The following is a 12,535-nucleotide window of genomic DNA, read 5'->3' on the forward strand; positions in this document are numbered from 1 at the left end:
TGGATATCCCGGTATTATAATGCTGCTACTACGCAGTTTGCTCTCAGGTTTTTAATAAAGTTGCATTTACGTTTTTGAGAAGCTTGCATCTGTTAAACGGGTCGCAAACCAGGCTGCAGAAGCTCGCTGCCAGGACAGGATTGACAGCAGAGCAGCAGCTGGTCCGGGCACGGCTCCGGGCAGGGGTCAGAGGTGACGGTGACAGTGCGGCTGCGCGCGCTCCTTGGCAGAGGCGGCGTGATGGCGGCGGCGGCGGGCAGGAGGAGGAGGCGGCGGTAGCGGCAGCAGCAGCAGCTGCGGTTCTCGCCGCTTTCTCCCGTGTTTGCTGCTGGCGGCTCACTGGTGCTGTGCGCCGGCTCGGAGAGCCGAGGCACCGCTGTGGAAAGGTTAAGATCGAGGGCAGGGCGGTGGTGCCGGGAGTGAAGCCGCAGGACTGGATCCACACGGCGCGGGTGTTGGTGGAGGGAGAGGAGCACGTCGGCTTCTTCAAGTAACCGCCGGGGGGGAGGGGGGCGGGAGAGAGTGGGTGGGAGTCTGGGGGGCGGGGGGGCGAGGGAGTGGGTGGGTGGGAGTCGTGGGGGCGGGAGGGAGTGGGTGGGTGGGAGTCTGGGGGGCGGGGAGGGAGGGGAGGGGGTGGGGGGGTGGGGAGTCTGGGGGGCGGGGAGGGAGGGGGTGGGTGGGAGGGAGTCTGGGGGGCGGGAGGAGAGGGGTGGGTGGGAGGGAGTCTGGGGGGCGGGGAGGGAGGGGTGGGAGTCTGGGGGCGGGGAGGGAGGGAGGGGGTGGGTGGGAGTCTGGGGCGGGGAGGAGGGGAGGGAGGAGGGAGGGTGTTGCGGGGAGGGAGGGAGGGGGTGGGTGGGAGTCTGGGGGCGGGAGGGAGGGGGGTGGGTGGGAGTCTGGGGGGGGGAGGGGTGGGTGGGAGTCTGGGGGCGGGGAGGGGGAGGGAGGGGGTGGGTGGGAGTCTGGGGGGGGCGGGGAGGGGGAGGGAGGGGGTGGTGGGAGTCTGGGGGCGGGGAGGGGGAGGGAGGGGTGGGTGGGAGTCTGGGGGCGGGGAGGGAGGGAGGGGGTGGGTGGGAGTCTGGGGGCGGGGAGGGGGAGGGAGGGGGGGGTGGGAGTCTGGGGGCGGGGAGGGGGAGGGAGGGGGTGGGTGGGAGTCTGGGGGCGGGGAGGGGAGGGAGGGGTGGGTGGGAGTCTGGGGGCGGGAGGGGGAGGGAGGGGGTGGGTGGGAGTCTGGGGGCGGGGAGGGGGAGGGGGGGGTGGGTGGGAGTCTGGGGCGGGGAGGGGGAGGGAGGGGGGTGGGTGGGAGTCTGGGGGGGGGAGGGGGAGGGAGGGGTGTGGGTGGGGGTCAGGGTCAGTGAGGGCAGGAGCAGGATGGGGGGTGGGGATTGGGGGGCAAGGGGTGGTGATAGGAGGGGTGGGGAGGTGGTTGTGGGGGTTGGGAGGGGGCAGCAGTAGGCTGGGAGGGGGGGTGGTTTGAGGGGTTGGATGGGGAGGTAGGCCCAGGGGGAGGGTGGGGGCAGCTAAGGACGGCGGCTGCGCAGGACCTTGGGGTTGGGTTCGGGCCAACTGCAGGCCCGGGGGAATGGGGGCAGCAGAGTGGGAACAGGGCAGTGGAGGACCCGGGGCCTTGGGGGGTGGCTGTGGACCCTGGGGGGGAGGGGAGGGGCTGGCGGGCAGCGGAAGGTCCGTGCCGGGTAGGGACGGTGGTCTGGGGGTGCTAGAGCTGGGCCACCTGTCAGCCTACCGCTGCCAGCAGGCAGGATGACCGAGAGTTAGGCTGCCCTCTGCGCACCTCTGATTCTGAAGCCAGTCTCAGGCTGTTTTCTTCAATTATGTAAACAACGGGGTGCAGCCATGGCCCAAACCCTCAGGAATTGACGCAAACGGGAAGCAGCCAGTTTGTGCAAAGGAGGAGAATGTGGTGGTGGAGGAGGAACTGGGGTTTCTGCAGTTTTTTCTCAACTCTGCGACCGGCTCAGTGAATCAAAAGAGTTGCATTTATTTCTCGATTTTCAGAACCTAAAATCAAATTGCTTTAAAAATCCTTAATGGTCTTTGAATTAGTTTTCTTTTAGTGCTATAACGTTGAAAATGCAGCTGCCAGTTTGCCCGTAAACACCAACGTAATAGCCTCATAATCTGATTTAGTGATATTGTTTGAGGTATAACTATGGGCAGGAGATTGGGATGAGCTGTCAGCTCTGCAGTCATACCTCTTGCATCCACCCAAGAAAGTAAAGCTTCAGTTTAATACGAATCCAAGGGATCTGATTTCTGACAATATACCTCTTGACACAGACTGGTGTGCACCTGGATTTTGTCACTTTAGAGTGGGAATGGAATCCAGAATTGAATTATTGCTTCCCAGCTATCACCTTGGGTGAAAATAGCCACTCAGTACAGACGAGAAATTGGATTTTGGGCTTGCATTGTCTGTATGATTCATCACAATGCCAAACAGAAGGATTTCTTCATTGCATCTAGAAAAGAGTTTTCATTTTAGCAGGATGTGACTGCTGTTAGTGTAATTGCAGTATATCTTGAAAGATCAAAATTGGGAAAGGTGTCTTTGATTCATAATTTGTTATGAAGTGATGTGACTAGGATTGTTGTGCTAGCAAGTAAATTGGAGCTGTATTGTTTCTAATTCTTCCAGAGTTTTCCAATGCACTCTTGACTGGCCTCCCATTTACAATAAAGCTTCAGTAATCCAGCATGCTCAGGAATTTGGTAGTGCTGGACTGACAGACTTTAGGACAAATGGATGTTATTTCTGAGCATATCGCAACACTTTTTTATTTTTTTATGTGGGAATAAAACAGAAATAGAAAGGGAATGTGGGAACTGGGGCCCTGGCCGAGTGAAAAATTAGCGCAAGAACCGGGGCCTGACTGGAAAGGGAATGTGGGAACCAGGGTTCCAGTTCCCATGCTCGCTTTCCACTCACCAGGGCCCCTCTTCCCATGGGAACCAGAGCCTGGGTGTGCACAGAGAGTGCTGTACTGGGGTCCTGGTGTGTTTGAGGGAGTGAGGGAAAGAGAGTCTGGCTGAATGGGAAGGGAGTGCAGCAAACATTCTCTGCAAGCAGGTTATTGGAGTTTAAATGTATATCCTTCGTAATTTTAGTTAATGACAACTGCAGCTCACAGTCCAACTTGCACCAAGTCCTGCTCCAGGTACTTGTAGATTCCAGGTTTAGCAATTCCTTGGTTCTAAATTTCTACCGTTTATTTTCAAATCCCTCCTTTGCCTTGATCTCCCCATCTGCCCTTACAACAGTCCAAGATATCTGATCCTTTTATTTCTTGCTTTTTGAGAATGCCCCAATTGTTATGCCATTGATGACTTTAACTTCAAATGATTTAGGGTCTATAATTCCCTCTCCACATCTCCACATTTTTCTTTTCCCTTTAACATGCTCATTAAAATCTATCTTTCTGACCAATTCCTAATAACTTGCTTGAAATATCTAGGAAATTCCTTGGGATATATAAGCCTTATGTCTTCAGTTGTTGTTTCAAATTGGATCCAGGTGGCTGGTTGATTTGTAGGTTGTGTGCAGTCTGGAAGTCCCCTGTGTACTTTTTCATGATGTTAGTTTCTGGGCTGCAATGTAGAAAGTAATTCTTTTGGGAAAAATGGTGAACTTAATTTATTATATTAATAATTTGTTTTTGTGTATTTTAATTTAAGCTCACTAAAGCCTTTGATAATGAGTAGAGACTTAGTTGGATCTGAGAGTGATCTGTACATGTTTGAGATATCCCAAGTATTAACAAGATTAATTCTCTACAGTTAGAAAGAACCTTTGACAAAATTGAAAAATGTATAGAAATGACTCTTGATGTTTAAATTTCTTCCCTAAAGCCATCTGGTAAATATGAAAGAATATGTTCACCCCTGGTCCATCAACTCAAAAGTATTTGTAATCGCTCAATCCTAGCAGTGTCCAGCTGTTTCTTAATTCTGGGATTTTTGCCTCCACTGCCCAACCTTGTGTATGAGACCCGTTCTTTGCGTGAGAACTTGCCTTTTTCTAGTTGAAATTTGTTTTGTCACCACTGTTTAGTTAGAAAAAATATCTGCATTTACCACACAGTGCTCTGGTGCCTTTACTGTTGTCTCCTTTCAGGGGTGAAAACCCAGTCTTTGTTCAAAATTCAGTCTTTGAGCAGCACTTTAGATTTCCTCACAACAATGATATTTTCATTGTTTGCTTCAACTTTAAACTGAAAAAGTTTCGCCCTTTGACTTCTTGCAGTACTTCATATTGCATTACGGTGATACAATGTTTGGGAACTTAGTTATTCAATCAAGCAATGTAATCTTAAGTATTTGATACAATGTAACTTGCTTTATAGGACAGATGGAACTTTCACTGTAAATGATGTCCCTTCTGGAATCATATGTAGTGGAAGTTGTTTCACCAGCATACCGTTTTGAACCTGTGCGATGTTGACATTACTTCCAAAGGTAAAATCAGGTAAGAATGTTCCAACACTTGCAGAGTTGATTTCCTTGGTATTGCAGCATGACATCATGTATTTTGATAGGTTTTTAATATCATGTTGGTACTGGACAGTCAATAAGATTAATAACAAACCTAGACCATTTAATAAAGATTGATTTTTGTCAATTTTTAAATAGTTGCCAGCCTTTGCCGGTATATTGCCATTCACTGTTCAGCATTATATGTGAATAAAGTAAAATTAACATCTTAAAAAATTATAAAAGTTTCTAAAAACCAAAGGGGAAGAAGATAGTTGCTGCATTTTGGACAAGAAAATATTCCCTTATTATTTGCTTTCTTACCAGGGCGAGGCAGGTGAATTATTTAAAGGCATCTGAAGTCATCAGGCTACCGTATCCAATACAGATCAAATCTTCTGGTCCTCCTCCATACTTTATGAAGCGAGAAACATGGGGTTGGACAGACTTCCTCATGAATCCTATGGTAAGTGCTTGTCAATGATATCTTGCAAAGGGTCTTTATAAACTGGAGGAAAAAACTTCTGCAGAATATATTCAATATATACTTGGAATTGCATTACCTGTCAATAACTATCTTTAATATAGAGATGGCCATGTTTAGTTAGTATGACCTTCACCAAGACTCTCTACTTTGCCAGCAAGTCCTAAAGATCCTGTAATACTTCTCAAAAATAAATGACAGGAAAGCAAATAATTGGCCTTTATTCAACATTGTTGGGGCAAACCAACCAATGATTTAGTTCAAGGCTATTTGTGGGAAGTTGCTGCTTTATCTGTTAATTGATGAGTTTGTCTTCAATGACACAGTGACTATGTTTTAAAAGTAATTAACATGGAACATTTTAAGATGTTTCTCATAAATACTAGACAACAACTGTCTTGGGTTGTATAGTTAAATGCCCTGGAGGAAATTACTTTTTGAAGTCTTGTATTCTAATTGAAGAGGAAGAATGGGGAGTTCTTAGCTATTCATATATTATATATATATAATATATGTGTGTGTGTATGTATGTATGTGTATGTATATATATATATATATATACCTATTAATTGGTTCATAGCTAGTTTAATGGTCCATTTATAAAGCAGAACTCTTTTTTAGCAAAAGCAGCTGCACAGTATACTTTTTTTATGGAACAAGCCCATTCTGCATTCAACTACTTCTGCCTTCCCAATTCTTCCTTACGCTGCAGATCAGGTTTGGAGGTTAGCAGCAGTAAAGCAATTCCTGAGTTGCTCAAAAGTATTTTCAACCAGGGGTTTGGGGTGTGGGGGTGGAGTGGGGGTAATGGTTGAGAAGTTTGTTTTGGCCTGGAATGTTCAAATTTTCTTGAGTAGTCTATACTGAAATGTAAGTATTTGGAGCAGAATTAAATGGCTGGCTCAATGTGTACAAATATTAATTATATTAATAAAACCGGAAGTGCTGGAAACATTCAGCAGGTCAGCCAGCAACTGTACGAAGAGAAGCAGTTAATATTTGAGATACAGGAGCGTTAATCAGAACCTGAAAGTGGTTTCCAGCATTTTCTGTTTTTTTTTTCAGATTGCCGAGATTTGCAGTTTATTTGACATACAGGAGACCTCCACGTTACAGTGGGTGTGGGGGGGTAGGGCGGGGTTGCATTCCTAGAAATAGTGATTTTTCTTTTCCCATAACATGAAGTTGCGTCATTGGCACATGCGTCAAGACATACGATTTGGGAAAAAAAGATTTGTGTTGATTCATTTACTTTTTTCTCACACGGTTCCATGAGAGCAAAGTTTATTCTGTATCTCAAAGTTCTGTAAGGGTGAATTTCTGTAATCAGAACAGCCGTAATACAGGGGTCACCAGTATTAAGTTTTATTTATATAGTTAGCTGTATGCTAAGATTCAAGTTAGTTTTATATTAAGAGTGGCTTGTGTGGCAGTTTCTTTCTCAAAGGTCTGAGAATGAGCAGATGTTTTCAACTCCCTTGCGTCAAATTAGATGTAGGAAACGTCTCGTTATTCCTTGGTCAAGGTAGAAAATACCCAACCTATGCTTCTCTAATTAGAATAGTTCAGCTAAAAGCTACCTTTTTTGTTGAACTGTCAATTTCAGAAATAGGCTAAGGGAAAATTACACACTTGCCATTCTTTGACAGTTATCCTTTTTCATCTTTCTGCTGCATTGTGCTTGCTTCGGTTGCAATGTTATACCTAGTTATTTTCAAACAATAAATTCTGGTGTTGTACCCAGTAGTTTCCCTCAGATGTGCTGAAAGCTCATGAAAGCATCATTTACAGTAACCTATTAAGATTTGTATTTATTGCATCTCCACAGGTAATGATGATGGTTCTTCCCCTGCTGATCATCCTCTTGTTGCCAAAAGTGGTCAACACTAATGATCCTGAGATGAGACGGGTGAGTAACCAGAGTTAAAACTGGATTTTAAAACACTGTGTGATTAAAACTTAGTGGAGAGAGACTTCATCTGAATTTCAGAATGGATGTGCGTATGATAAATTTCAAAGAACTGGATGCTTGTGGTATGCTGATGAATAACTGGAATGCAATGTGAATGAAGTATTGAAGTGTATTTGAAATATTGAATTCATGGCAATCTTCACCTGATAACCTTTCATTAACTAATTTGGTTGATCAATTCACTTGGGATTTCCAATAATTATTTGTAAATCTTTGTATAATGAGGTAATAAAATTCATGTTACTCAGCAAAAGGATAAAAGAATTGAATACATTATTTCCTAATCTGCTTACTTTATAATGTGTTGAATGGCTTGACTAATATGCCTATTGATACCCAAAGTTCTTGGCCATGAGATTCTGAAAGTTCCAACATTAAACCTGGGTAATCGAGTTGATTTTCACAAATATTGGTATTTAAATATGCTAATATGGAAACTTTAGTAAGATTATAGAGCTAGAGTCATAGAGTCATACAGCACGGAAAACAGGCCCTTCAGTCCAACTCGTCCATGCTGATCAAGTTGCCCAACTGAGCTAATCCCATTTGCCTGCATTTAGCCCGTGTCCCTCCAAACCTTTCCTAGCCATGTGCCTGTCCAAATGTCTTTTAAATGTTGTAATTATACCTGCCTCTACCACCACCTCTGGCAGCTAGTTCCATGTATGGATAACCTTCTGTGTGAATAAAGTTGCCGCTCAGGTCCCTTTTTAAATCTTTCCCTTTTCACTTTAAACCTATGCCCTCTAGCTTTGGACTCCCTTACCCTGGGAAAAAAGACTGTGGCTATTCACCTTATCTATGCCCCTCATAATTTTATAAACCTCTAAGGTCTCCCCTCTGCCTCCTACGCTCCGGGGGAAAATGTGCGAGCCTATCCAGTCTCTCCTTTATAACTCAAACCCTCCAGTCCCGGTAACATCCTCGTAAATCTTTTTTCCACCCTTTCAGTTTAATGACATCTTCCAATAAAGGTTGACCAGATCTATACACAATACTCCAAATGTCGTACCAACATGACGTCCCAACTCCTGAACTCAGTATCCTGAATGATGAAGGCAAACATGCCAAATGCATTCTTTACCACCCTGTCTGCCTGTGTTGCCGCTTGCAAGGAACTATGTCTACTATACACCAATTTTAGTGTCCTCGTCAAACTTGCTGACCCTGCCACTTGCATTATAGACTAAATCGTTAATATAAGTGACAAACACCAGTGGGCACAGCACCGATCCCTGTGCCACACTGCTGATCACAGGCCTCCAGTCTGGAAAACCAACCCTCTACCAACACCCTATCTCTGTCTCCTACCGTTAAGCCAATTTTGTATCCAATTGGCTAGGTCACCTTGGATCCCAAGTGATCTAACCTTCCAGACCAGCCTACCATGCAGTACCTTGTCAAAGGCCTTGCTAGGGTCCATGTAGACTATGTCTAATGTGCTGCCCTCATCTATATTCGTGGTCACCTTCCAAAAAAAAATCAGTCAAATTTGTGAGACGTGATTTCCCACACACAAAGCCATGCTGGTTATCCTTAATCAGTCCTTGCCTTTCCTTGTGCATGTAGATCCTGTTTCTCAGAATCCCCTCAAATAACTTACCCACCAGTGATGTTGGGGTCACTGGTCTGTAGTTCCCAGGCTTTTCCTTGCAACCTTTCTTAAATAAAAGCACAACATTAGCTGCCCTCCAGTCTTCCAGCATTGGCTGTTCAAGGCTGGGTGTTTAAGATCCATTTGGTTATTTGCTCCTCACTCACCTTGCTTTAATTTATATATTCAGATTTATCTATTTACTATGTTTTGGCATTGCCAACTAGTTCTTGAAGCATGACTAAATACTCTACTCCTATGAATGAAAATTAACCTCTTTTGTTTTCAATGATCCAGACTGTCTTTCCTTGTCGAATCAGAATGTCCAGCCTCATGATTAATGTCCTGCATAAGGACAAAAATGATACATTGTTGTTATAAGAACGGAAAGAGTATTTGTTTCTTTAAACTGCATACTAGTTCTTGGAGTGACAGGGGATTACTTAGTATCTTTGTTATCAGTTCAAATTTGTCTCTGAAAGTGTCTTAATGATAGATCTCAATGTTTATGTTGATACCAAGACAAAGAGGTGTGTGCACATTGCTGTTCCAACTCAAATGACTTGTGTATTCAGTGTTCTTAAAAGCTCTATTTAGTGTCATTGAAGTTGTTTGCATGTGCTATCTGAAGCATTATTACAGCATGTGGCTGTTTTCTGTTCTAGGAGATGGAGCAGTCCATGACATGCTGAACCCGAATCACGAGTTACCAGATGTTTCTGAGTTTATGACTCGCCTTTCTCTTCCAAATCATCTAATCTGGAAGTGGCAATAAGGCTGGCAAGAGTGGTGCTGTAAAGAGGAGGTAGTCCTTCGGAATGTCATTTCAGGTTAATACACTGCCTATTTGTGCTCTAAAGAGAGATCACTAGTAGAATACTGGGCTGCTTGCAAAGCAAATAAATTGAAAACAGCATATGACTTCTTGAAGACAAGGATTTGGGTGTTTATGTATATTTTGAAACATCAAAAATTCTGTGTGCTTGCAGTGACTGGTACATTCTGAGATTTATTGTAATTTAATTAAGGTGTAATGCAAATAATATCCTAGTTTATTTACTGCAACTTTTGGTAAGTATTTTTAATACATTCAAAGTTTGTGCAAGAAGTGAAAGTAATATAAAAGTGAAATATTTCAAATACCTGTTCAATTTCTGTTGTACAAGAAGGTCACAAACTAATGAAAGTATATTCAAGATAACTTTGTTTCAGAGCTATGTATATTTCAAGTGCACAAAATAAAGTAATACAAGTTAGACCATGGCTCTGACTTTTGATATGACTGTTATAGTGCTATTAATAACCACTCTAATTGGGAGTTTATTCTCCTGATTCCAAGGTTCTGCTTTGCTTCCATTTAATAGAAGTACAATATTTCACAAATTTAATTGCAGATGAGAGAAGCTTCTCGGTTCATCCAGGCCAATCCTCCATAGAAAATTGCATTTTCCTTTCATAGCATTTAAAAAGCCTCTTGATTTCGTTTTTATTTTGACTTTTTAACCTGATGTCCATTGTAGCTGTTAATCACTGTGGTAAATTGGATAATGATCCAGCATGTTTCTGTTTTCAACTTTTTCCTCTTGTCCGTCCTAAATTTGTGATCTAATTTAAAACAATGCTTTAGGTTGTTTTTTTCACCACTCCACTTAGTATCCTGTATTTCTCTGAGGTCTTCTTTCATTGGTGCTTTGAGTTTTCTTTTCAGTCATTTCTCATAATTTTACACTTAGAAGGGAGAGGGATGTGGTTGGGGGAGGGAAGCGTTTAACCTTCACAAGCCATCTGAGAATTTGGCTTTTATAGTGTACACTAATGACCATACATTGAAGGATTTACATTATTCTCTTACTAAATATCTCAACGTATGCAGTTCATGCTGGCAGAATGTTCTACAGGCACAAAGAGAATTTAATGTGGGGCTTTATTTCAGAGCCCATCTTCCTCGGTTTAACATGCAGCTGTGCATGGTTGAACAATGGGTTTGAGTCCTGACTGCAAAGCTATTAGGCAGTCACTTGCATTTAGAATACATTACAGATTATGATCTGCTCATCATGACACACTGACCTTTGCTGTTGCCTACTAGTTCTACAGAAGTCTGGATACTTCACAATGAACATTTTTTGCTCTTAAAGATACCAAGCAGCTATTTTTGCACTTTGTAATATAAGTTGTTATTTTAACTACTTGGATACTGGGGAGGCTCCAGACAAACTTCATAGTGATACATAGAGTATTTTGGGATGGGGGAGGGTCAAAGTTGTGGTTAGTACCTTTTTAAAATAAACAGTAATTTCCAAGTTATTGTATGATAAGATCTCTTTATTAGTCACATGTACATCGAAACACACAGTGAAATGCATCTTTTGCGTAGAGTGTTCTGGGGGCAGCCTGCAAGTGTTGCCACGCTTCTGGCGCCAACATAGCATACCCACAACTTCCTAACTCATACGTCTTTGGAAAGTGGGAGGAAACTGGAGCACCCGGAGGAAACCCACGCAGATACGGGGATGTTTAGCTTGTTCCACTGGCTGTTCAGTATGTGAATCTGCATGAACTATAATTTAGCCTTGTCAAGTACATCAAGGCCTTCAGTGAAGAAGATTGCTAGTACACTGTGAAATTGTTTCTGCAAATTAATTATCTGATGAAAATTTGTACACTTTGTCAGATTGTAAACCTGCCAATACGCTACTTGGCTCAGTGATTGCATGCAAAAAGATTTTTAGTAATTTGGTTTACCTTTTTGTACTGTAATTATAGCTTTTTGAACTTTAGTTCCTATTGAGTGATTTTTGTTGTATTCCCAATCTACTGTAATTGGCTTTGTCGTACTCATGAAACAGCTGCAATGTAAGATGCAACTGTGACCGACTTCCTAATTTGAGACCCAGCTGGGTGAAGGTGGTTCCCCTCAATTACTTTTAAATCTAAATGCCCAAGTTACTGACTCAGTGCTCAGGAATTCCTGCCCACTCTCTCTAAACCTCTTACAATGTAATTTCAATCAAATCTTCACCGCCCCCCCCCCCCCCCCCCCGCCCCCAACAAGGTCCTTCACTCCAAAAAGGACAAACTGAAGCTGTTAAATCTTTCCTGTATGCTAAATCTCCTGCACCTGAGTGCAATATGACTGCAAAGTCACTATAAGTGAAAGCAGTCCCCTGATCTAACTAGAATTTTATAACATCCCTGCTACTCCATACCTTTGCTAATAATGAATCCCAACACTTCTGCATATTGCAGTATCTTCTGGGATCTATTGGGAGGCTAAAATAAAGTTCCTTTTGTTACCTATACTTTTCCCTTGCCTTATTTGCCCACCCCAAATAAATTAGCTCACGCATTGATAGATTGAATTCCATTTGCCATTTCTTCTGCCTGCCTGACCAGTCTACAATAAATTTACTGGAGATTCTGCTCACAATACTTGATTTGTGTGTCTGGTTCTACACGACTTTGGTCATTTGTAGCTGCAGAAAATCGTAATTTAAGAGCATAATACAGAAAGAATGCCGGATTGGCGAAGACAAATTAGAAAAAGCAGTGCAACATCTCAAAAGAAAGAATGCAATACCTGAAAGAATATTCCAATAATGTTGCAAACAGTATAACATGGGTTGTTTGGACAAATCTTGACTTTGTGTGATGGTGTAATTGGGTAATGTCATCAGTTCATTTTACATATTTGTATGTAATACTTTAAAGCCTTGTATCTCATGCAAATTTCATTGTATCACATTTATGGCTTATTTGTCACTTTTAAAGTATTGTTACTAATTGGTGAGATTTGAGTTGATTAGAGCCAATGTAGATTAAAAATGGCTGGCTGACACAAACCTTATACAATTTTGTCTTGTTTTCTGTAGACTGTAATATTTTAGTCCTCTTTTGAAGCTCTGCTTGTATATCTTAACTTTTGAACAATTTTGTAATTGTACAAATGGTTTTCTCTGGCTCTGTTTGCTGCAGTAAATAATTTTCTTCTCTGGCCTCC

At 43.0% G+C, this 12,535-nt stretch overlaps 1 protein-coding gene across 1 annotated transcript; it reads left to right on the forward strand.

Annotated features, from left to right (window-relative positions):
* The first annotated feature begins 240 nt into the window (after positions 1 to 240).
* On the forward strand, positions 241 to 9,798 carry emc7b (ER membrane protein complex subunit 7b). Its single transcript, XM_052014829.1, is given in 8 exon segments — positions 241 to 256; positions 364 to 490; positions 4,359 to 4,398; positions 4,400 to 4,450; positions 4,452 to 4,480; positions 4,813 to 4,951; positions 6,798 to 6,878; positions 9,201 to 9,798. Coding segments are annotated over 8 exon segments (510 nt in total). The 3' UTR covers positions 9,228 to 9,798.
* Positions 9,799 to 12,535: the final 2,737 nt, after the last annotated feature.

This window comes from Pristis pectinata, chromosome 1, assembly GCF_009764475.1.
Source record: "Pristis pectinata isolate sPriPec2 chromosome 1, sPriPec2.1.pri, whole genome shotgun sequence".
In the NCBI taxonomy this organism is placed as follows: domain Eukaryota; kingdom Metazoa; phylum Chordata; class Chondrichthyes; order Rhinopristiformes; family Pristidae; genus Pristis; species Pristis pectinata.